The sequence below is a fragment of the Eurytemora carolleeae genome, unplaced genomic scaffold, assembly GCF_000591075.1.
Source record: "Eurytemora carolleeae unplaced genomic scaffold, Eaff_2.0 scaffold222, whole genome shotgun sequence".
Classification (NCBI taxonomy): domain Eukaryota; kingdom Metazoa; phylum Arthropoda; class Copepoda; order Calanoida; family Temoridae; genus Eurytemora; species Eurytemora carolleeae.
This window is the reverse complement of record NW_019396176.1, coordinates 24,261-50,371: the sequence shown is the minus strand read 5'-3', so window position 1 is coordinate 50,371 and position 26,111 is coordinate 24,261. Positions and strand designations below refer to the sequence as shown.

The following is a 26,111-nucleotide window of genomic DNA, read 5'->3' as shown; positions in this document are numbered from 1 at the left end:
GGGTTACCCGCAAAGGATGACGACTGTACGGAATTTATATTGTCTGTTTTCTTATATCCATGGTTCCCAACAACTGTAAATTTGTTTAGCTTTTTGTCAAATCATTTAATAAGCGACTTTATTAGAGGGAGTAAATTTAATTCAACCTTGAAAATTATCATATTTTAAAGATTCAGGTCGTCTTACAGTATCATCCTTTGTGGATTTCACATTTCAAACCAGTGATTGGTTACTGAACCACATACATTATGCTTAGTTTTTATTTAATCTGAGTTTTACGTTTACATACTACGTAATTGTACGAAAAAAGGTTGCTTTCCATTGAACTACAGGGTTAACCAAAATAGATGAGACAGAATGACGATCTAAGTCCTGAATCACTTTAAAGGGAGTGTTCTCGAAAAATGAACGAAAGGGGGTATAGGCTTACGTCGAAAAATATTCGATAGTAATTGCTACTAATCCTACTTCTATCTGGTGCGTCTAGAAGGAGAAAATTGTGAAAAACGACTCTTTACTGAAGAACGTAGTGTCCATACAAATTCAGAAAGTTGCAATATTCAACTCACAGCGTTAAAAAATAAAATTTTCGCTATTAAATTCAACCCTCTCAACTTAGAATCTCAAAACCAAGCTAAGAACATCCCTGTGGTTCTCCCAAGTTCCCCAATCAAAATTTAAGACAAATTGGTCAAAGGATTCCCGAGTTATGTACGGACAAACAAACAAACAGAGATTACAACTTCATATACATGGATACAATATTGTATTATGATGAACAGTTCAGGTTTAATTTTTGTGGAGCCTTGACCCTTTAAAGCAACAAAACCGGAATTTGAAAAAAATCTTGACAAAATCGATGCCGTCTACTTTTCCGTGCTTTTATTTAGTATTATAGCATTGTCAGCTTAAACGGGAAAGGATTTCTAAAAGTGGAAAGACGTGTATACTGATAATGAGATATTTGCAAAATTAATTTTGAAGAATAACAAATATTTGTATTTTCCCAAAGCAAAATAATGGAAAGAGTATCAGATTTATTTTATGCTTAATTCAGTGTATAATTGATTACTTTTAAATACTTATTTTACACATCGTAGAGATAATTCATAAGAAGAGCATGTTATCCAAGGTTGTAATGCAAGGAAAGTTAATTGCAGTTGCGTGTACTTTGCGTACATATGGAAACCAGTTTGTAAACAAGAATACCTGCATCAGTGTTCGTTTAGTATTCGAGGAGGTTAAAAGCATTTAATTTTGATAATTTTGATAATTCACGTAATAGTTTCCTATGACCAGAATATTTCATTGATTTTTTATGGGAAAGATGGATCCCATGTCAGGTTTCAACATCCGTCTTGTGTTTACATTACCGCCCAGCGACAGTACACTGCAGAACAAAAGATGCGTACACCTCTGAAATAACTTTCCTTGCATTACAACCTTGATTTTATCTGAGAGTATATAATGCGTGGGTCTAAGTTGTGCGGCTAAATAAATATTGAGGGGTTCATGGTGGCATCACCCTCCGTCCCTTGTGCAGGTTTATATTGTTGATGATTCAGGAACACAAATATTTTTTGTGAGGGAAGTAAACAGAACTCAGCTTAAAGAGAGTGTTCGCGAAAAATGAAAGGGGGTATAGACTGATATCGAATGGAATTCTAGCTCTACCAAGTGAAACAAAAGACGTTTTTAACCATTTCTCCTTATATACCCGACAGATAAGATTAAAATTAGTAGCAATCGATACAAATTTAATTAGATAAAGCCTATACCCACTTTAATTTTTCGCAAACACTCCCTTTAATGAACACTGAGTTTTTTATATTCCTTCCTAAATAAGTAGTGCACTTTTTTTGTAAATAAATATATCGAAGCTCTGGTCAATCTTCCTTGATTTACAGTTCCAGAACTAAAACATTAATTAATAATTTTTTCTTATATTATGTAATTAATTAACCCCCCCCCCCATCCCCCTCCTCTTCGCATACACACGAAGTATGGTAGAACCAAGACTTGTCTAAGTACTAGTAGACTAATTAAAAGTATAATCCCCCTTCTTCTCTTTAGCTCTTCATCTCAAGATGGTTTTATACAGGGTGTTCCAATAAACATGCTTCTTCTCTTTAGCTCTTCATCTCAAGATGGTTTTATACAGGGTGTTCCAATAAACATGGCAATTAATCGTTGTTGATCTTAGTGGTATTTACTTGTGAATATTACTGACGTCAGTTGTTGGACACAATCTTTCCATTTTTCAGTAATATCTGTCTTTGTTGTACCTCCAAAATTTATTACAGTATCTGTATACTATGTCAACATTTATTACAGTATCTGCATACTATGTCAACAATTATTACAGTATCTGTATAATATGTCGATATTTATTACAGTATCTGTATACTATGTCAACATGTATTACAGTATCTGTATACTATGTCAAAATTCATTACAGTATCAGTATACTATGTCAAAAGTTATTACAGTATCTGTATACTATGTCAACATTTATTACAGTATCTGTATACTATGTCAACATTTATTACAGTATCTGTATACTATGAATTTTGTAAATGGTTGAGTTAATAAAAAATATCTTAAGTTGGGAATAATTTCAAGAGAGTCTTTATGCAAAGATGACAATGCTCGATTTTCACTTACAGTGGAAAAGCTTTGTCAGCTCAGGTATGAATTAGATAGCAATGCTCTCTGCAGTGACTTGCGCATTTTTTTATCATGAGAAAAATGGAGAAATTATCAGAAATAAAGACTACAGTCATTTTAAAACGACTTTATCTTTCACATGTAGTTTCATGGGTTACCGCTGTAAATCGGGTATTGGCATCCTGGCATGGAGGGAGGTTCACTTGAGACTACGCTGTCAGTCCCTTTAATATCTCCCAATCTTAACAGTTAACAAATCTCATTTAAGAAAGCTTAGAAGTAATATACGTTACATAATTCTGTAATATCTCTCAAAGATCCAGCGTGATTTAATATCGTCATTCATTTGCCATATTTATTGAGACACCCTTTATATCCCCTTCCCTTTCATATATCTTTACTAGAAACTAAGCTTTTGAACTCGCATCACATTAATTAAAGTTCCCCCCTCCCCCCTGATAGTATCTAATCCCCCCACCCGGGGGATATGGTATGGATTCCCCCCTATCCCTGTGAACCCTACCCCCACCCTAAGGATACAACTTGTGAACTAGGGATGTTCAAAATATAATTAATGTAAAAATTTATACTAAAACAACCGCTTTTTGAAAAAGTTGCGGCTATAGGTATTAAATGTTTAAAGACTGCCTACTGCCTAGTTGTTTATTGTTTATGGTAATCTTTAAGTGAAAAGCCCAAAAATAAAACATAGCATCGTAAGTATACAGTGGGATCTATAAAACTGTGGAATTGGAAGACGACAATTAGACTAAAGTTACAATTTTAAATAATCCAATGATCGCTGATTTCATGATTATACTCTCCAACCCAACTTAGCACTCTTAAGTTTTAAAAACTGTCATTTTCGCCCTAATATATTTCGTTGCAATACATACAACATCATCAGATGGCTAATGATATCTCTTTTAGGAGTGAATCAAGCAAATATAAGCTTGGTCGTTTTAGCAATGATCGGGACCGACAGGAATAGTTCAGTGTACACAGATCCATTTCACTTAACAAAATTATGTTCTTTATAACAACATAAAAAACAAGACAGATTAAACGTCGTCTTCATACTCCACAGTTTTGTTGATCTCAATGTATGTACGATGTGTATCAGGATTATGTAATCTTTGTACGCAGTAAACGTGGTGACTCTCTCAAAATATTGAGAGCTGCATGTCCAATTTACAACGGCACCAAGTTCTCTGATCATGAATGCATAAATTTCATTATAATTTATCTTCTGCTTCAGAAACAATGAACTACATTACGTTTTCAGAATTAAACACTTTTCAAGTTGTAAAAATGATGATAAGATATTAATCAGACATTTACAAGCTGATGTTTAGAATTGGGGGATCCCCTCTGGGTGATGAAAGGTCACATTAAATTACAACGGCACACTTTTTTCATTTAAAAAATTTGAATATCCATTCCTAGAAAATCTCTTAAACAATTCTTTTTTTTTGGCGAGAAATTACTATTCGACATCATTTTAGTTTGGTTCTTACATATTAGTGTATTTGAGATTCGTTCATAGTTTGTTAAGTGAATGCAAAGTGTACACCAACTAGGCTTCTAATGCATCTTCTATTACAATTGTGAATTTTTTCTCTTTATATACGTAAAAACAAAAAGTTGTCGCGGATTTTATAAAAAAGAAATTTCAAAATTTAATGAAAATAAAATTTTGTTGGGAGGCTAATTTTAAAATTTTGATCATTCATAAACCTTCCCTGGAGTCATGTGAGGTCCCACAAAAAAATTTAGGCCGGGTCAGTTCGGACATTTTGACGTTTATTGGATACAAACAAACAATCAAACAAACAATCATACAGGTAAGCAAAATATATAGATAACAGTAATTGGAAATAAGAAAAAAATTGGAAGAAATGATATGAAGTTGAATATATTGAACATCCCTAGTTATAATACACAGTGCAAAGTTCCCGTGTATAAGTTTGACTCATTCTAATTATGCAAATCAAAGAAAGGAGAGAAGAGAGGGATAGACAATAGTGTAGAGAGGGATAGATAGTCTTATATAGACACTAGACACAGAGAAGAGAGGAATAGATAGTCTTATATAGACACTAGACACAGAGTAGAGAGGAATAGATAGTCTTATATAGACACTAGACACAGAGTAGAGAGGGATAGATAGTCTTATATAGACACTAGACACAGAGTAGAGAGGGATAGATAGTCTTATATAGACACTAGACACAGAGTAGAGAGGAATAGATAGTCTTATATAGACACTAGACACAGAGTAGAAAGGGATAGATAGTCTTATTTAGACACTAGACACAGAGTAGAGAGGGATAGATAGTCTTATATAGACACTAGACACAGAGAAGAGAGGTATAGACAATAGTGTAGAGAGGGATAGATAGTCTTATATAGACACTAGACATAGAGTAGAGAGGAATAGATAGTCTTATATAGACACTAGACACAGAGTAGAGAGGAATATATAGTCTTATATAGACACTAGAAACAGAGAAGAGAGGAATACATAGTCTTATATAGACACTAGACACAGAGTAGAGAGGGAAAGTTAGTCTTATATAGACACTAGACACAGAGTAGAGAGGGATAGATAGTCTAATATAGACACTAGACACTGAGTAGAGAGGGGTACATAGTCTTATATAGACACTAGACACAGGGTAGAGAGGGATACACTAGACACAGGGAAGAGAGGGATATAGACTTATATAGACATTAGACTCAGGGTAGAGAGGGATATATAGTGTTATATAAACACTAGACACAGAGAAGCAGTGCTTAGGATCCATTTAATTTTGATGCGGATCCGGATTCTGGATCCGCACTGGATAAAAATGGATCAGGATCCAGGTCATTTAAGGAAATTTTTATCAAAAAATAATTTTCAAATTTTTAAAAAAATTTTTTCGCTTATTTTTATCCTAAAACTTGATGAACCATTCAGAAATGAGTAATTTTATAATCTCTCTTTTTTCAAAATTTCAGATTTGGGTTTTAGCTAAGAGTAAAAAAGTTTTTCTAGTAGTTTTTAGCTAATATTTTACCCCTTGGATCCGGATCCGTGGATCTGCATATTTTTGCGGATCCGGATCCAGTAAGCCAAAATCTTGCGGATCCAACGGATCCGGATCCAGATCCTAAGCACTGCAGAGAAGAGAGTTGATATATTTTCTTATGAAAACACTAGTGACTAGACAAAGTGTAGAGAGGGTTTCATTGAGGATCAAAGCTTAATCTCTTCATTTCAATTATTCATTAGGGTACGATTACCGTGCGGGATATCGAATAAAGATTTAACTAATTTGCAGAATAGATCGAGATCACGCATTTATCTCGATATCCACAAAACAGCTTCCCAGCTCAGATTATTTTCCTGTTCTTCTAATTACTTTGTTTTTACAACTATGCGTGATTGACTGTACTGCTGAGATATTTCAAAATTTTACCAGTATAGATCTAATAGAAATTATAGTTTAAAATATTAACATTAGATTGCAAGGAACCAGAAAACTCTGGAATAAGACGACATTCAAGTAATAATTATATATTTCAGCAAATGTTTTAGCAGTAGCTTTAAAATTAACTTATTGAGTGAAATGGGTCTGTTTGCACTGCACAATTGTTCTGTCTGATGATCATTGGACAATTTAAATTAGTGAATTGAGTGTTAAAGTCGTCTTTCTATTACAGACTTTTCTGGTTATCACTCTGTACTGAACAGGAAGTTAGAGTTTTTGGACCGATCAATTTTTAACAGGGTTTACCAAAAACATGAGAATAAAAGATTTAATTAAAAATCATACGAAAGTACAGAGTTGCACACATTAACAACTAGACGGTACCAAAACAGTTTTTAAATACCTGTAAAACCAATTATTCTTTATCACGAACGCTTATTTTCGAATCCCTGTATCTGTGCACCCCAATGTCGTAGACCTGAGATATATCAGATTAAAAATTCGGTTAGATTAGATAATTTAATTTAGAAAAATAGAAGGTTTACACCACGAAGGTTGCTAAGATATATGGATTAGAAAAAACTCTATAAATAAAAAATAATAAGTTTAAAACTTAACTCCATTTTTTTCTAAATCATGAATATATGTACAGTGAAACCCTTAATAACGAATACATCGGAAGAATTTATCAAATGTCGTCTTGACAATTTTTCAATGAGTTATATACTATATTTCATAAATTTCAGTATTTGCGAAAATAAATAAATATCCATGAATATGCGGGAACAGTTTTAAAGAGTTCCATATAATCATTTAATTAAAAAACTAAATATCTGCAACATTCCATTATCAGAATTAGTGAAGAATACGACATTTGATGAATTCTTTCGATGTATTCGTTATTAAGGGTTTCACTGTATATAAATATTTTTTTAAAGGGATTGTTCTGATTATTATAATTCTAGGGTTTGGTGAGCATGTCTGGTTTTGTCAGGGTATGGGTTCGGATCTCTTATCTGGATCCCGGTCCAGACTAGTTTTGTCAACCCGGATAATATCAAGGCAACAGTGGATGAGAAATGTACATTCAATGGAACCCAAGAGGTAAGGAACTCGTGGACAATTTTCAAACTTTCTAAAGAAGTTGAAATAATTATACCAAGTTTTACAAAATCTCATATTTTGATCAAATCCTCTTCCTTACTCTTGCAAGCATACCCTTTGACAATACAAAACAAGAACCCAATCCTAAATCAACCCTTCCCCCCCCCACGTTTATCCCATCCAATATTAGGGTAATGTCAATGTCAATGTTTTCTGTGTCCAACAAAAAAGGAAAAATTGCTGAATTTTTCACTTGTTTGCTCCAAAAGGATGAATCCAGCTAGATATACCTGTCGACTCATACATTAGCAATCTAAAAATAACGTCCATTGTCTGGCAAGCTACGGCTATGAGTAAAATTATCAGCTAAACCAATGTTATGTGATTTATATGCATTGTTTGAATTGTAATTTGAATTTTATAAACCATAATAAATATTTAGATTTTAATAAAATCCAATCCGACCTCCCAAACCAATGATCAATCATATTTATTAGAGCAAATGCGACAAATACTTCACTGATCCTGAAGTTCTGGAGAATATTCCGAACATGTTTCTCCTGCTCGGAGGTGTATTCGGAGCTCTAGGTATCATCGCAACCATCCTTATCTCCGAACCCAACCAGAGTAAGGAGGACCAGGACGAGATGTCAAGTATTTAGGATAAAACTTCCACTTAACCGACAAATTTTTGGGAAAAAGATTGTTTTCTACAAATCGAGTTTTGTTTATTATTCTTTATAATTATATTGTCAAATACTGAAGATCTAATGAAACAGTTGTATTTTAAGCCTGGCTAAGATAATTTTTAAAGGTTTCCTCCGGACTCCGTTGATTTACCACGCAGAAGGCTTTCAGATGAAGAGGAAACTAGAGGAGCCATCATACTGGCAGATTCAGTAACAACAGATCCACGCTCTGAATCCCGGAGTAAGATCGTACTCGTAGATCTCCCGCCACCAGGATTCATTTCCTTCACAGCCTGCAACAATGTGGCCTTGTCATTATCCACTGACTGACCTCGACTCCCACGACCAACATAGGAACCTGGTCTAGATCCAGACCGGCTGGAAGAGTAACCTCCGCTAGTTCTACCCTCGTAAGCGGGGTTGGAATCACTGGAGAGACTTGCAAACCTATTCTTCTGCATTGTATTGTCCTCATGTCTACTGCTCTTGGGTCCTGCAGATCCCTTACCCCAGGTTCCGAACCCACCTCCTCCTCTACCAATTGAAGGACCGAGCTGAACAGTGTCAATGTCTACTTTATGGTTAACCATGTTTCTCATCCTGGTGGGGACCTGCCATCCTCCCTCCTCCTGGTTGCTTGTGGAACTCTTCTGAGATCGTTTGCGAGGATCATCTCGTCTCGGCATGAATGGGGGAGGACCAGTGTTAAATCCTTTACCCAAGGTTCCGAACCCACATCCTCCTCTACCAGTTGCAGGACCAAGCTGGAAACTGTCAATATCAACTTTATGGTTAGCCATGTTTCTCACCCTGGTGGTATCAAACTTGTCCAAGGTGTTCTTGGCGGCCCTGGTATCCTCCCTCCTCCTGGTAGCTCGAGGAACTCTTCTGAGATCGTTTGCAAGGATCATCTCGTCTTGGCATGTTTTCTACAATAACGAGTTGTTTATATTTTTTTTAGTATCAAATACTTATGATCTAATGTGCCCTTTATAAGTAAGCTTATATTTGATTCTATATCCGCTTAGTTTCCTTATCTATCAATTTATTTCAACACCCTGGACACTTTTTAAAAAACCAAAAATTCTGCATAATTATGAAGTGTGAAAAAGCGGCTAATAAAACTGTTTGCTTTGTACAAAAACACTTCAGTATATATTGTCGTCTTACTGTTCCATTGTTCAGAAGTTATTGCTACCTTTAATCACACCTATATTTTGACAGTTAACAGCAATTCATAGTTCGTAACTTACTAACAATGCTGAGGATCCATTGCATTTTAATGGGGATCCTGGATCAGCCCTGAAAAAACTGGATACGGAACCAAATTAGTGAACATTACTTTGAAAGAGTGGTGTATTTTTCGACCTGCACAAATCCGCTATACTCCACTTCAGACCTACGCCAAATCCGCTATACTACACATCCAACCTAATAAACGTGGTTTTACAGCTGCTATATGAACTTATGGCCGCACCGCTCGGCCCCCTAAACTGTCCTAGCCGCAGTGCTCGGCCCAGAAATTGTCTTAACCTAACCAAACCCTCAAATAATACAAAAATAAACAGCTGGCGTAGGTCCGATATTGCAGTAGGTCAGAAGTTCAGTGTAAGGGGGGATGTTGCGTATAGACGATGCAACATTTATCCATGAACATTTCCCTTTGAAAGATTTACTAATTTTTTAACGAACGAATTTTTTGATCATTTGTATTAATTTTATAGCTTATTTTTAACCTAAAACACGATGAGCCGGTCAGAGAGAAGAAAAGTAAAAATAATCTTTCTTCACAAGTTGAGATTGGGATTTTACGAGTAGAAAGTTTTTCTCGAGTTTTTGGTTTATTTTTCTGGATCCGTGGATCCGGATTAAGGAAGACAAAATATTTCAACGGATCCTGTTCTTAAATAAGCACTAATTACACGATTGTAAATTTACTTTTTCACTGATCCTGGATTCTGCAGGCTGGTAACGTTCATTACAACACCAGAAATAACATCAATAAAATTCACTTCTCTTAAAATTATTACATTCACTTATTCATAATGTTAATTATGTATTATTATAAAGAATTTAAAAAGAATGAAATCTCACATTAACTTTTTTCTTCGATAAAACCATACGCCTAAATAAGTCTAAAAAGATGTAAAAAAGATACATTTCCCTAGTTGTTGAAAGATACAATAAATAATAAAATTTTATTTTAGCACGTAGTCGTATAAAATCACATAAGTGTTACTAATAACTTGCAATGTTGATTAAACTGGATTATCAACCTTTAGTGTGATCTACAATGCTGAACATAGGAGAATATATACATTAACAAAAACAACTTAATCCCCCTGGTTGCTCATGACTGAAGAAACTATGCCAACTTTTAGATCCCATTTTTATCCTTGAACAAAAAAGAACAGTACGACCCCCCCCTCCCCTCATTTTTAGAGGATTTAATTTCAATTGTAATCCTTAGTGTAGGACTAGGATATTTTTCATTATACCAGGAGTAGATTTAATATGTTTAATCCAGAGCGAGTTAATCCTCTCTGCTAATGTCTCTAGCTGTAGTTTTTGTAAAATTAAACTACAAATATTAAAATATGAAATGTTGGATTTATTCCTCATTCTCCTCCTCCTCCTCCGTGTTCTCCTGCAACCAGACGAAGAACTGTGTTGTGGAGTTGACACAAACTCCTTTCCCCGGCAGGTTGGCTGAGTCTTCGTTCTGCTTCCACTGCAAGAAGGATTCAGGACGGATAACATCCTGCTGCTCCAGCTTCTCAAACAGTTGGGTCAATACACGGTTAGGATGCTCCAACCTAGAGTAAATAAACCGTCAATTAAAATCAAAATTACCTTCGATAGAAACAACATGGCAAATAAATAGTAAAAAATAATGTCGAAATTTTTAGCTTTTCAACCAAAATAAATGTGCCTCTAAATTTTTATTTAAGATTTAAGATCCCAATCGCAACTATCAGCTAAAAACTGTAGAATTTCGTAAATAAAAATATCAGTTAAAAAACATATCTAACCTATGCATAAGGTGCTGCAGAGCGAATAAAGCCTCTAGTTCTGCTTCGGGTCCACTCACAAGCTTATGTAGTATATCTGTGCAGTGAGACTGGAAAACCTCTTCCTTTAACTTGATATCACTAATAGGACCGCCGAGACCGTCTAGAGAGGACTCAACGACGACCGTTAACAGTGTCCGTATAAACATGGGGTCTGCCTGTTCCTCCTGACTAACACGAGCGTTTATATACTCAACGACTCCGCTTCGATTCTCTCCAGATCCGAGCTTCTCGGAGAGACCGGTTTTGAAGGATTCAGAATTAAATCCTTTCTTAGCACCGGATCCTGAACCAGCTGTGACTGTGAACCCGACACCATTAGCCCTGAAACAACAAACCGAAATTAAAAAGTTGAATCTTGTATTAATTTATTTTCTACTATAAGAAATCTCATTTTCCCTATTTCAGTAATAAAACCTAACATTTGTTTTGCGCATTCCTAAAATTACGATTTTTTTTTTAAAGAGGGCCTTGTAAATATACATGTCTGAATTAACAAAACAAATAACTCAAACTAAATAATGCCGGAGAAATTAAAATCTATTTCCATTCCTTCCTAAAAATACTCAATATTAAAAAAGGTATTTAAATCTTACTTGACGAATTCTGCAATATCTGATTCTGGTTCCAGAATGGTTGACCAGGATAGACCAGAATTAGCCCACAGAAGACTAGCTCTCTCCTCGTTCTGTTTACCAAGCTCTCTAAATACTGCTCCCATATACTTGCCGCAGCAAGCAGGATCAATTGCTCTCAGAGCCTCATTGCTTTTCTCTAGCAGCGTTAGAGTTAATGTCTCGTCTAGTAGGGAGGTTGATAGAACAGATGCTAGGAAATCCCAGAGTTTAGGAACATCAACTAATATGTCGGGGGCAAATTCCAAGAATTTAGAAAGCCCGAACATTAGACTTTCAGATTTTAAAATGTTTTTCTTCACTAAGTTCGATAACAGACTACCAGCGTTCCTGCGATTCTTTTCAGAAGAATCGATCACTTCATTTAATGCAGCTTCGACAAACATACTAATAGTGTCAGGATGAAACTTCTCGATCAAGCACTGACCAGCTTCGTTATAATCACAGACGCTGAGAAACTCTTCTAAAAGGCCCTTAGATATTTTGTCCAGGTTTTCTCTGGACTCCGTTGATTTACCACGCAGAAGGCTTTCAGATGAAGAGGAAACTGGAGGAGCCATCATACTGGCAGATTTAGTAACAACAGATCCACGCTCTGAATCCCGGGGTAAGATCGTACTCGTAGATCTCCCGCCACCAGGATTCATTTCCTTCACAGCCTGCAACAATGTGGCCTTGTCATTATCCACTGACTGACCTCGACTCCCACGACCAACATAGGAACCTGGTCTAGATCCAGGTCGGCTGGAAGAGTAACCTCCGCTAGTTCTTCCCTCGTAAGCGGGGTTGGAATCACTGGAGAGACTTGCAAACCTATTATTCTGCATTGTAGTGTCCTCATGTCTACTGCTCTTGGGTCCTGCAGATCCCTTACCCCAGGTTCCGAACCCACCTCCTCCTCTACCAATTGAAGGACCGAGCTGAACAGTGTCAATGTCTACTTTATGGTTAACCATGTTTCTCACCCTGGAGCTATCAAATTTGTCCAAGGTGTTCTTGGCGGCCCTGGTGGGGACCTGCCATCCTCCCTCCTCCTGGTTGCTTATGGAACTCTTCTGAGATCGTTTACGAGGATCATCTCGTCTCGGCATGGATGGGGGAGGACCTGTGTTATACATATTAAGTTTCTCACTCAACTGCTCCTTCTTAGCTTGTGCATGGATCTCTTCTATGGTTTTAGGGCCGGCATCCTCCCTCCTCTTCTGCCAGTTATTAGCACGGAGGTCCACGACGTCCTGCATCAGAAATCTCACCCTGGCGCTGATCACTTTCTCTGCGATAATTTTCTTCATCTCCGTGAAGTAGAATGCGATATCTCGGATACCCATACTAGCGATCCTCTCCTTAGGTGTCGTCGACATCTTCTGAACTGTTTCCTTCTCCAGAACCTGGCCTACTGTAGTTATCAACCGACACAAACACTCAATAGATTCGTCGTCTGTTGTCTTAAGAAGTTTAAATACACACTCGTGCATAATCTTGCAGGTTAACATCTCTAGTTTGTATAATTCTCCTATAAATCTAATATTACCCAAGGATCTCCGTCTAGCTTTCATTTCAAGTGCCATGAAAGTATCTCTAGCAAGCTTCTTTTCCTCTTCTGATAGATTAGGATCCTCCATCTTGGCCTCGTGTCCTACTCTGTCCACATCGTCCATGTAGTCCTTGACGAACTCCTGCTGAACACGGGTGATCAGAAGCTTCTTGAAAGACAATTCCTTCTGCTCCGTACCTTCTTTTACAATAATCGACTTCTTCATGAGGGATTGACACATTTGAGCGTATGCAACACTGAAGGAAGGTTCATCCACAGCCTTCTCAAATATCAACTCCATGCAAATCTTAAGTTTGGCCTCGGAATCAATTGGAAGCTCTTTAAACTTCTGAACTAGGACTTCAAACTTCTGCGGGGTGAGTTTGTTAAGGATTGCTCTGACCTTCTTGGCTAGGTCGGCTGTTTCATCCTCGGAAATTTCTATTCCGGCCTTTTTAGCCGCAATCCCGGGGGTCCAAGCATTCTCTGCCTTATGCAACTGAACATCCTGACTAAAGCTCGGGATAGAAATCACACGGACGGAGGGCTTTGGGGCGTCTTTGCTTTTGCTCAACCTAAAACATTAAGGTTTATATTGATTGAATTAAGCTAAAACCTATTAAAAACTAATAGGGTTGTTATAGTTATAAAATTTGAGCTAAAAAATATTAATTTAAATGATTAAGTTGACCCCCTAGTGAAGATTATCTGTTTTTGTAAAATTAGGATTTGACAAGTAAAAATCATAGTTTAAAATGAGCAAAAGTTTTTTTTATTTGGCAGCTGTGGTTAAAGATCATTACTGTATATGCAAGTAGATCAAAAACCTTAACTCGCACATTTAAAACGATAATAATTACCTCTTATTTGGTCCTTGTCTACTTGAGTTGGATATCACAAAATGTGGAGCAAAATCAAAGGATCTCATACTTGAAGATCTTGAAGTGGGTTTATCTTTGACAATCTCCATGTTGGGGAGAGTTAAAGGTTTCGTCATGGATAATTCTTCGTACTGAAGTTTGATCAGGAACTCTCGATCATACTGTTTCTTACCCTCGGGGTTCAGTGGGGACCATTGATCATCCTAGCAACATAAAAAAATATGATCTGTAACATTTTCAGGCGACCCAGTTTTTGTTAAAATAATTTCTAACTTTTCCCCAACCTTCTGTTTTCATTATTTTTTACCCCCGCATACGAAATTGGTAAAGTGCTTAAATAAATTTTTATAATTTGAGAATTGGCTCACATTTTTAAGCTCGATTTTTGCAAACGAGAAAATTATGCTAATAAGTACCTTGTATTCATATTTCAACTTAGTTTTCCCCTCCATCTCTTCTTCAGTATCACTCACAATCTCTCCCTCTTCAACCTCCTCCACGTCTTCCTCCTCAGCATGGTTTCCAGCAGTAACAGCATCTATACCATTAGTTTTAATCTCGGGCTCAGGAACCACTACCTCGGCGGGAACCGGTTCTGGAGTTTTCTCCGCCACGAAGTTTCGGGGAACAAACTCGTTTACGGTGACTTTGAGAGGTTCAGCCTTGGGCGGAGTTGGTTCCTTAAATTCGGGCTCCTTGGGCTTCACTGGCTCGGAATCCTGCTCCTTGGGCGGGGTAGGCAGTTTGGCGGCGGGTTCCTCTGCAGTAGTTTTCTTTGTTGGCGCAGATCCGTCCATAAATACTTCCAATAGATCCTTATTCTGCTCCTTCTCCATTCCCTTCCTGTTCAACTCAGCTTTTTTAGTAGCAGCAGACTTCTTCTTCCTGCTCCTGGCCTCGATAAAACCGTCATCGGCGGGAACAGGAGATCCAGGTTTGTCCTCAGAGGCCGGACTAGGTTTAACCTCTTCCACGGGGCTGTCGGGTAGAGGTGTAGGGCTCACAGGCTCGTAGAGACTTTCTTCTCTTTTAGTTTCAGCGACAACACTCAACATCTCTTTGTTCTAGATAAGAGGGATTATAAAACAAAGATTTTTCGGAACAGTCTTGGAAATCGAAACTTATCGCCCCATTTTTCAAAATCCCCTGGAGCAGGGCGGAAAATCATTAAATGAGCTGCTAGAACTGTCAAAACCATCCGAGTGACAAAAAATACCTGTATGGGGGTGTCCGCTGCTTTATTTCCAGGAACAGCGTCAGGTTTAGTATCTACAACCGGCTGCTTACCCTGCTTTACGTCTGCTACGGCAGCTACCTGCGCTGCAAACTGAGCAGCAAATCCACTAGAAGCATTCTTTATCACAGGTTCTTCCACAGGAGCAACCTAAATTAAAAACGAGTTACAAAAAATAAGCATTTTTAGCCTGTCGGTTTAAAATATTTATGGCTTAATCTACCCTCAATATTGTTAACACAATGAATACATCTTTCATCAACAAAATAAAATTTAAGAACAATGACAAAAATCTTCCAAATCCTCCCTTTACACCCACACTGAAAAGTGATATCTTATACTGTGACACTTTTAAGCTTGAAGATCAAATTTATCCTTGCAGGGTAAAAACCACCAAGGGATATCAATAGGAAATTAAGTTAAACCCATTTGCTTAAGTTGGAGTGATCTATTCTTGATCCGGAGATTCACATAACAATAGTTTTGATTTGCTGTTACCTCAGCTGGTGCTAGTGGAGTAGGTTGTGGAGTAGATTCCTTCTTAGCATCAGCAAATATGCTCTTCCCAGTATCAGGGTTTATAATATCTAACCCTCTCTTCTCTCTGATCATATTAAACAGAAGTTAGAATTTGCGAAAAATATTTTTTAAATATGCAAGATTGAAAAATAATAATAATAATTTTAAATATATTATTTACTTCATATAATTAAGCCTAAGCTAAAATAAAATTATACCCAAGAAGTTGAACAGTTTAAAACAAATTAACTTTAGTTTAGGTGATTTTATGACTAAAATTATATCCCCCCCCCCCTGCCTCTAAAAATTGTCGTTTTTGCCAAAAGTATTAAGTACTAGAAAAAAATGGATTTTTATAGTAAATTATAAATTATTAAACAATTTTTTGGTTCTCACCGTATTCCACTAGTACATCCTGCATATGGGAGGTTACATAGCCTCCGTTACATGTTATTACCTTGGTTTAGGTTGAGGAATGAGTTGTGCAGCAACTATCTGTTGCTGAGGCTGAATAGGAGGCTGTGAAGGAAGGGATTGAGGCTGAAGAGTTGGTGGAGTAGAAGAGGGAGGAGGTCCACTAGGTATACCACCCTAAACAACATATCAGGGTTTAAGATTGGTTCAGATTTAAACTCTTCGCGGGTTTTCAGCAGTAAATGGAAAGTAAAAATATAGATTTTTAGCTAGATTAAAAAGATACGAGTATTAATTGCTTTTAAATTAAGAATTATCCACTGATCATACAACACACTGTGCGGCATACCGTACATACAGTGTACAATGTAGTCCTACCTGTGGTTGGAACTGATGATTAGGTTTAGGAGGTCCCCCGGATAGATGAGCCGGCAAACTCCCCGGCTGCACATGGTTGGGTATACCCGGCTGCTGAGAGTGTGCTGGTAGCAGAGTCCATTCCGTTTTAAAAAGTTCAAAATCCATCTTACATCACGCCTCTCTCTCCAATTATAAAAACTTAAACGTAAAATTTTCAAATTTTTTAAATTATTTAAAAATGACAGTGAATTTAGTCTTCTTGTTACCACAATACCACCCTATTAAATTGCCAATGGCGAAAGGATGACAGAAGTCAAATTATGTCCCGAAAACTTTTTTTCGCCAACTATCTTCTTCCAATTAATTTTGTAAATTAATAAAAATATGATTTTTAAACATGAATAAATTTTTAGGTAAGTATTAAAGGGAGTGTTCGCGAAAAATGAAAGGGGGTATAGGCTTAATGCGATAAAAAAGCGCTTTTGATCGCTAGTAATCTTACTTCTATCTGTTGCGTCTATAAGGAGAAAATTGTTAAAGACGTCTCATACCGAATAACTTAGCGGCCATACAAATTCTGAAAGATGCAACATACGACTTAGACCGTAAAAAATCAATTTAATTTCAAACAAATCATTTACATGTTACAACCTATAGTCATCGATTATCTTTCGCCACATTTGTATATAGTTTATATTTAATAATATTTTTAATTAATTTGTTTATTTCTCTTGTCGCTTGCGCAACTATCTAAGAATGCCGCGCACCACTCACAATTTTCTAGAGAACAGTTTATTTATGTAAGCATACATAATATATTCATTCATTCCATTGAAGTAAGTTAATGATAAAATGAAATAGTAATGTTGAATATTCAGTAAATGCTATAAATAAAATTCTTCATTTCGAATCTAGAGATCTAATAATTGTTCCATTCTGTAATTGTTATCGTTAAGATAAGTAAATCTAGGATCATTTAAGTAGGACATATGATTGATTTTTAGTTCAAATTTAAACCAGTTAAAGAAACCATTAATGTCAAGATTCACTCTTCTACATCTTGTAACCCATATATAATATTTGACATAAAGGATTAGAAGGTTCTCAGGTGAGTACATATTCTTTGTTTTAATACCAAAAATGAAGTCCTTCCTGTTCGGTATAGGGGAAATGGAATCCCATCTAGTAACAAAATAATTGTAAATGGATACCAGAAATGTCGAAACTTTTTCGCATTCCCAGAAAAGATGTAAAATGTTTTCAATATAGTTTTCACAGAACGTACAGTTAGCATTGATACCTTGTATAAATTTTGAGACAATTTTATTTGTTTTTAAAGTGCCCCTAACTATTTGAAATTGCATCCATTTTAATTTATTATCAAAGAAAATATCTCTAGTCTGTTTATATGTTTTTTCCCAAAAATCAATTCCCTGCAGTGCTCTTAACTCGTTTTCCCATTTCCTTTCTCTAATCTGTAGATTTTTATTTGAAAATTCAAGACGCTTAAAAAGTTTCACCCATTTATTACAGCCCTGCACAGAATAGTTTATTAAGCGGACAAGTGGAGGCTGATATGGTGATACTATATTTATTCTATCGAGTGATAAATTCATCTTTTCAACTCCGACGCGGACAACGTGTTTCAAGGAAATATATGAATTTGTGTCTACTTCAACCCCAAACTTAGCTCCTAACTCTATTTCTGATAGAAAGACAGTGCTGTTATCTTCAAATTTGATAAAATCTAAAGGACAGTTTATAATATTTCCTATTGTACCAAACATATTCCTTTTACATTCCACAGAATTCAGCATGAATAATACACTAGAGCCCCATATAGGATAAATAATGATATTGTCAGGATGCATTCGTAAATGCTCCAGCAAGAGAAGTGTAAACAGCCTTTCCAGAATGTATTAGGATTTATTTTTTCTAATCTACAGTAATCTATCGTGCCAAGAGCTGTGAAGAATGTATCGAGTGAATAGTTTACTGAAGTGATTAAATTATGCTCAAAAATATGTTTCAAGGAGGATTCGCTTTTCGCAAGTCTCCTAAACCATGAAAATTTAAATGCGTTCCAACTAGAAAGGATATCAGGAAAGTTTAATCATCCCCTGTTCTCAGATTGTTTAGAGTCTTGTCTCGCAACTTTTTCTTTTCCTTGCCATATAAAATTATATATAAGATTCTCAATTTCTTTAAGCTTATTTTTATTAACTGTGGGTATAACAGAAGCTAAATGTGATAATTTAGATAATAAAAGTGTTTTGGCTACGCAGGCTCTACCAATTTTCGAAATCCGTTAAAATAACGTTTTCTAAAAAATAAAATATAAACTATATACAAATGTGGCGAAAGATAATCGATGACTATAGGTTGTAATATCTATAAATGATATGTTTGAAACTAAATTGATATTTTACGGTCTAAGTCGTATGTTGCAATTTTCTGAATTTGTATGGCCGCTAAGTTATTCGGTATGTGACGTCTTTAACAATTTTCTCCTTATAGACGCAACAGATAGAAGTAAGATTATTAGCGATCAAAAGCGCTTTTTTATTGCATTAAGCCTATACCCCCTTTCATTTTTCACGAACACTCCCTTTAAGGTGGAGGTAAACTCTTGAAAAAATGGAGAGGGGGGGCGTATTCTTAAAAAATCCCACTTGTCATGACAATCCAAAGTTTGAGTATTGTAAAACCCTACCTGCTGAGGCATCATGTGACCAGGATATCGAACAGGAGCAACTCCAGGAACTAAATACAAGATTGTTAACAAATAAAAAAAATGTTCAACTTTGATTCGTGTAAACAACCCGGAACTGATTTAATTGTAAACAGAAACAAATATTAAAAATAAGGGTAGGAATTCCTGGAGGGAATTTATTGCCAAATCTTACTTGTTTTCAACTTGAGACGAGTTTTTAAAAATAAAATCAAGCAGTGACGTCAAGGTTATATTTGTCAAATATTACCTTTGAGATCATCACAATATTCCCACTTTTTATTTCTAACGAAAATAGATAAGTGTCCTGTTTCAGCGCACTTGCTGATTTTTCTAATTTATTAATAATTATAACCCTCCCCCTACCCGCTCCATTGCCCTAAATAAAAAAAATTTTGTAACAGATAAATTAATACTGTTTAGAAGGTTCAATTAATTAAACTGTGGAATATTTTGAGACAATCAAAGCTTAATATTTTACCTTGCATATTAGATGGATATTGATAAACACTCTGTGGAGGTTGGTTTGTTTGCTGCATGGATACAGGAGGATATGGATATCCTGGCTGCTGGGGATACTGCTGCTGCTGCTGGATAGGGGCCTGGTGACGGCCTCCATTCGTCTTGAAATTTAAATATTATTTATAAAATAATGATTATAATAATAATAACATTTTAGGTCTACTAATCAATGAATGTTTTTCTGTAGTCATAAATAATCACTAACAAGTAAGTGGATGGATACGGATCAATAAAATTTTGGATCCTCTAAAATAAGCTGCTCTTCGTATGCGGATCCAAGTAGCAAAATATTTTTAAAAAAAAACACCAAAAAATGTTGCTCTCAGAAACGTACAAATTTCAAGTGTCGACTTTAAAAAGACTTGATGTAAAAAATTATTCCAAATGTGAAACCCCAGACCGCCATCGGACGTTAAGGGACTGTGTCCAAAAGGAGAACAGACCTTATTAACTAAAAAGAAAGAAGAAAATTTACACCCCTGAAATAGTCCTGAATCATTTGCAAGATTTAGTACCTGATAGTAGACAGGGACCTGCATGTGAGGGTGATGATGATAAAGCATTTGCATGCTGGGATGGGCATTCACGTGGTATAGAGGAGCCTGGTGTCCAGGTTGGGACTGATTCATCTAGATATGATTAATTTTCGATATTTGTTTATTTTTAACATGGCATTTTGTATGGCTTACTAAGGAGGTAAGTGTAAACAAATCGATTTTACAGAATCATTTTCTAACTTCTTGCATTTAGATTACTTAAAAAAATTAGATTGTAAGGATTTAAAAATACCCCCCCCCCCCCTCCCCAACCTCTTTTATACAATCAAACGAAGTAAATGCAACAATTGTTCAAATGTCAAATAGTTTGATTTCGGGAAATTGAAGCTAAATGTCAAAAACTATTCATAACATTAAATCTAAAAGTTAACAGAAATTAAGTAGTTAAAAGGAATTGAGCACTTCACACACTAAGTATAACATAATCCTTCTATTTTTGCAACCTTATGTCGTATCTTTGATAGATGAAAACTAGGACATTAACTAGCAATGTTTTATCTCAAGACAAATCAATACAAATTTTTTTTGCAAGATTTAAAAATATTCCTTACTTACTTGGAGAACATTTTATAAAAGGGGAAATCCACGAAAAAACCTCCTGCTTAGATAATTGAAAGTTTGATATACCTGTCCGCTGTACACTGCTTGTCTAGGCATCTGGTTTGTATTGGGAGGAGGATGCTGCCCTCTAGGTGTAAAGCTGGGAGGGAACCGAGGCATACTCGGCATACCACCTGGATATTAACTAGTTCAGGGACAGGACAAGGATATTGAGGGGTCCAAGGTTTCATCGAGGATCAATTTGAGTGCACATTGTACACATTAAGCCAAGATTACCCAAAAACAGGGTCAAAAATATGAAAAATATGCCATTAAAAAAAAGACATTTTAAAGCCTAAATAAAAGCCACACATGTCATCTTAACAGATGAGATGAGAATTCTACAAGATTTTCGCGAAACTTTGCATCTTTTTTGCACAGGGGTGTATATTTTTCTGTTTGACCCACCACCCCCCGGAAGAGGGGGGGGGGGGGCAAAAATTAAGCTTTCATTGGGTTTATTGAAATAATGAAGATTAAAAAAGGGGGAAGAGAAAGGGGAATGGAATAGGGGCAAGAAGGAAGGGGAAGGGAAAAGGGGGAGGAAGGGAAAGGAAAAAGGGGAAGAGCTCCATTATACTATTGAAATCCAAAATTTTTCAGAAACCTGTCAAATAAACCTGTTTTTAGGTAGCGGATTTTGGGAAAAATATGATTCTGAAAATGAAGGGGGGGGGGGGGGCAAAAGATGAGTCTCGCAACTAAAGTTGTAAAGTTTTCGTTCGCTGAGAAAACCCTAATCTAAGCTATGAAAAATGCTACACTAATAAAAGTAAAAGCCGCAAAAAACACAAATTTTAATGGAGCAACAAACTCAATTCATTCGAATTCTAGGTTTGATACCAAATTAGTAAAAATTGTAAAAATAGCCAAAAATTGGAAATCTGCCACATAAGGGAAGGACTTAACCAGCCACAAATTTCCTAGATGAGACCCTGGAGGGGTCGCTGATCTACCTGACACAGGTTCAATATCATCGATTCAATTGATTTCTGACTGAATCGGTTCAATTTTGTACGGACCGCGACAGTAGGTCAGTGACATAGCTCAGATTCAGTAATTATCAGTCCCAGGATCCATTTAAACACTTTATTGTGAATTGGTAAATTTGTACCGTCTTATTTAGCTCTAGTTAACATGGACATTTGACAAACAGGTTTTATAGGTCAAACAAGATCTAATATGATAATCTTATGAGGAAAAAAATGTAATAATGGAAATTCTTAAACGAGATGAAATAATCTTGATGCATTCTTTAACGAAGGCCGCAGTTGGAACAGTTCACATTATGAAAGGTTGCAAATAAGTTGTATGCTATTGTTCTGACTAACACTGTTTTTTTATTTTTCTAAAACATTTTAGAAGTAAAAATTGGTTCTTAATTTGAAAGCAATGCATGCGGTGTGATTTTTTCCTTAGTTTAGTTTTTTTAACCAATTTCTAATGATTTTGCTCGTTTTTCAAGTTGATACTACATTTAGATTTAGAGTTTTTTTTATATGGGGAGAAGGTATAGTAGTGGGTTGTCTTAATCTACTGAACAATATCGTGTCTTCATTTATAGAAGAAATCATTTTCTGGATATTAGATCCTAAATCTTCCAAAAAGAGGAGATAAAAGCCGGTTATCTAGTAAGAATCGGTTCGACATAAACTGATGAAGATCTTTGTCTTTTATTCATGAAGCAAGATTTAATGGTTTGTTTTCATTGCTATGGAGTGCTAAGACTCCATTAAAAGTGTGACACTAATATTTCAATGATAAGTTTTTATACTTTTTTTTGGTTTTGATTGTGGTTTCACTTCATCATCTCGAACTATGCGAGATATGGTGACTCAGACTGAAAAGCTCTGTCCATACTATTACAAGTATGCAGAGATTTGCAAAATCTCACCAAACTTGGTTTGAAATGAAGATGAACTAAAAAAAATTAATAAAGTAGGCAGTCGGGCAGTATGCTTTGAGACTCGGCAGTTTGATGAAAGTGTCTAATGTAAGGCTAAAAGCGTCGTTCATATTTTTGGGAATGGTCAGAAAATGTAATTTCCACTCTTCTGTCAGGACTAGGGTTCAGATTCAAATTGATATTTCTGAATTAAGGTATATCAATACTTCAAAAAACGAAAAAGGTAAGTGAGCATGAAAAGGTAAGTGAGCATGTTTCACTAAACTAAAAAAGGTAAGTGAGCATGTTTTAATATTAAAGAAAAAGGTAAGTGAGCATGTTGTTTTTAAGTTAAAAAAGGTAAGTTTGCATGTGTTAATGTAAAAGAAAAAGGTGAGTTTGCCCTGTGCATGTTGTCAGTACAAAATAATTAAGTTAATATCAATATTGATCCTTATGATTCCTTATACTGAAAAGATCAATATAAGGAGCGTGTAAGAATGAATATTCTTCAACAAGTGTAATAATTTCCATTCTTTAATGCTCGGAGCGTGTAAGAATATACATTCTTACACGCTCTGGCCATGGGATTAGAATATTCGAATNACAAATACTCTGTTTTAACTATCAAAACTTAAACAAACCAATGCAAAAACATTGCAAATTTCTTATTTTAGCGTTTAAAAATATAAATATATGCGGATCAAACTAAAATTAGCGGATTTTGTCAGAGTACAACTTCTGTAATCCTCCCCCCCCCCAAACAAAAAGTTTAGTTGAGCACAAGAATCTTAAAATAATTTTTGAGAAGGAAAATACATGTCTTTATATCACTATTGGCTGAACGTTGAACATATCATATATAAGTTAGACTCAAAACCCCCTAACCACCATAAGATTATATTAGATTGCCTGTGTTACCTAAACCAACTAAACGTATTCTTGAATCAAGAAGGATCCCCACCATGGTTTATACCTGAATAAGGTCCAGGTCCCTGGTACGAGTTCGCCATGTTTCTTCTCTAGCTTTCTCAACCCCTGACAAGGGCGCAGAAAGTCTGAATCCCTTGCCTCTAAACAATAACAATAAAACGGTCTACTGACTGTCTAACTCGAGGAGGTAAATATTATCGAGGAATCAGATTGATCAAGATTGTGTAATTCTACCCTGGAATACGGGTATATTAAATCCCTATTTAATTGTTATAACGTTAACAATTAAAATGAACAAAATTGGGTTAAAAATGAGTGTAAGTTGGGGGAAGGGGGGGGGGGTCAACCTTTATAAAGATGAATGTTAAGTAAAGAGGATTTACAATTTGATTCAACTCCATTGGACTTACTTGAAAACGAACGGAAACCCCATATTTCTACTTTGTAAAAAGGGGAATAACATGTTTGCGAAATTAAAAGAAACCTGGTTGATGAGGGAGGAGGTAAAAAGATCTTACCAAAAGTACAGTGTCTCCTTCTGCACCCCTGTTGTGCCCGCCTGAGCGGATGATTTTAAATCTTTAAAAAGACATTATTTTTAAATCGTTAAATAGACGTATGTTCTGATCCCTCTAAGGAGATTTGAATCTAGTTTTTCTAGTTTATTAAACAATAATAAATAAAATAATGTTTTAAATGCCTTCATGAGAGTAGGGTTGTATCAGGGCAACTGGCCCCGCCCCTCGTCTCACTGATCTAGAAAAAAACACAAAGAATTTAAATGGTCTGTAAACGTAATTTCAAGTGCTTCTCCGTTTAAATGTCATGCCCGATTTACGACGGTACCCTAAAACAATGAAATAAAGATTAAATGAGAAATGGAAATAAATCATTTTAACATTGAACATTTGAAGATTAGATTATTTTCAATAAATGCCTTCCTGTTACTTAACTTACAGATTTCCGAAACAATTGGGGACATTCCCAGAATTAGACACCATTCAAAGCTATTTAGACGACATCTTCTATATTATTGACGAGCTAAAGGATACTTTTGCGAATCGGACATTTAATGCAGGGTCACTTGAAATTATGCAAGTTCTTTTTTTAACAGTATCTTATGTTAAGATCTATGAACGTTGGTAAAATAAAAATGTTGATTTAAACCGGGGTGGGGTGTTTTGGTTACCTGATGATATAGAAGATTGTTTTCGACTTCTTAAGTCCTGGATATAGTATTCCAGATCTACAATTGGAAGAAAATAGTATTAAAATTCTAGGTTTAATCCATCAGTGTATAAATGTAATTTGACACCTCTCCCCAGTCCCCACACACAGGAGAGTTTTTTTAATTAGATTTACTACGCAGATATATTCAATATTCAACAATGTACTTTGTACTTACGGAAAATTTATTAATATTTGAAGATTCTGTAATATCATGATATCTTTCTCAAAACTTTCAGGAAAGTTAAAAAAATATGAAGCTTAGCAGATTTTAAAATATGCAATTTTATTCTGAGAGATTTCAAACAAGAAAATTTTTAAATCATAGGAAATAACTTGGAAAAAGATTTGAGTGATTTCCTAGTGTACTGTTTTTGGGCCACCACGCCCCCCCCCCCCCTACAATTTTGTACATAAATCTCATATTTGACACATGGATATAATTGATCATGAGGCCGCAGCGCCCGGCCCCATAGCCTGTCCTAGCCGCGGACAATTTTCAAAAAAATTAGTTTTTATTTTGGGTCAGGTTAGGTTAAGACACTTTCTGGGCCAAGTGCTGCGGCTATTACAAGCTATGGGGTCGAGCGCTGCAGCTAGCGGGCCGAGCGCCGCGGCTAGGACAGGCTAGGGGGCCGGGAGTGCATCCACATGGTCAATTATATCCATGGGGGGTCCAAAAATCGTATATTAGGAAATTAGCGCAGAAAATCAGTGGTCATGTAGAAATCAGGGACCAATTACAGCTTTTAAAATTATTATTTCAATGACTACAAAAGTCATGGTACAAATTAAATTAAACGAAATACTTACATTATTATGTTTTGATGGATAAGAGAGGGTCTGGGGACGCATACCAATTGAAAGTATACTCATGAAGCCACGGAACCTGAATATTTAACCATAAGCAACATATTACAAAATATAGGCCATAATTGGGGTCTGTCCTAGTATACGATTTTTGGACCGAGCCCTGCGGCTAGGAGGCCGAGCGCTGCGGCCACAGGTTAGGATAAGTTAAGACACTTCCTGTCAGACCCATGTACAAAATTGATAGGAGGGGGGGGGCCCC

General features: G+C 35.9%; 4 protein-coding genes and 1 long non-coding RNA gene across 5 annotated transcripts in view; 1 reads left to right on the top strand and 4 right to left on the bottom strand.

Annotated features, from left to right (window-relative positions):
- The first annotated feature begins 5,519 nt into the window (after positions 1 to 5,519).
- On the top strand, positions 5,520 to 7,924 carry LOC111697258 (uncharacterized). Its single transcript, XM_023467186.1, has 3 exons — positions 5,520 to 5,535; positions 7,120 to 7,247; positions 7,745 to 7,924. The coding sequence occupies exons 1-3, from the start codon at positions 5,520 to 5,522 to the stop codon at positions 7,907 to 7,909; spliced, it is 309 nt and encodes a 102-aa protein (XP_023322954.1). The 3' UTR covers positions 7,910 to 7,924.
- Positions 7,925 to 8,009: 85 nt separating this feature from the next.
- Positions 8,010 to 8,877, bottom strand: LOC111697234 (uncharacterized). The gene is made up of 2 exons (XM_023467155.1): positions 8,737 to 8,877; positions 8,010 to 8,526 (listed from the first exon to the last, which is right to left on the bottom strand). Exons 1-2 carry the CDS (start codon positions 8,845 to 8,847, stop codon positions 8,056 to 8,058), a joined length of 582 nt encoding a protein of 193 aa, XP_023322923.1. The 5' UTR covers positions 8,848 to 8,877; the 3' UTR covers positions 8,010 to 8,055.
- A 1,243-nt stretch (positions 8,878 to 10,120) lies between these two features.
- LOC111697256 (eukaryotic translation initiation factor 4 gamma 1) lies at positions 10,121 to 16,749 on the bottom strand. The gene is made up of 9 exons (XM_023467185.1): positions 16,603 to 16,749; positions 16,268 to 16,401; positions 15,790 to 15,895; positions 15,274 to 15,441; positions 14,474 to 15,121; positions 14,037 to 14,260; positions 11,604 to 13,751; positions 10,969 to 11,331; positions 10,121 to 10,752 (listed from the first exon to the last, which is right to left on the bottom strand). Exons 1-9 carry the CDS (start codon positions 16,747 to 16,749, stop codon positions 10,548 to 10,550), a joined length of 4,143 nt encoding a protein of 1,380 aa, XP_023322953.1. The 3' UTR covers positions 10,121 to 10,547.
- A 2,210-nt stretch (positions 16,750 to 18,959) lies between these two features.
- LOC111697255 (gamma-gliadin) lies at positions 18,960 to 24,397 on the bottom strand. The gene is made up of 7 exons (XM_023467184.1): positions 24,331 to 24,397; positions 23,856 to 23,952; positions 21,022 to 21,128; positions 20,353 to 20,466; positions 19,797 to 19,938; positions 19,257 to 19,347; positions 18,960 to 18,975 (listed from the first exon to the last, which is right to left on the bottom strand). The coding sequence occupies exons 2-7, from the start codon at positions 23,890 to 23,892 to the stop codon at positions 18,960 to 18,962; spliced, it is 507 nt and encodes a 168-aa protein (XP_023322952.1). The 5' UTR covers positions 23,893 to 23,952; positions 24,331 to 24,397.
- Positions 24,398 to 24,506: 109 nt separating this feature from the next.
- The window catches only part of LOC111697235 (uncharacterized), a 3,490-nt gene continuing 1,885 nt past the window's right edge, over positions 24,507 to 26,111 (bottom strand). The window contains exons 3-5 of the long non-coding RNA XR_002764253.1: positions 25,853 to 25,928; positions 25,002 to 25,058; positions 24,507 to 24,568 (exon numbers count right to left, since the gene is read on the bottom strand). This is a non-coding gene — a long non-coding RNA (uncharacterized LOC111697235). The remainder of the gene's footprint in view (positions 24,569 to 25,001; positions 25,059 to 25,852; positions 25,929 to 26,111) is intronic.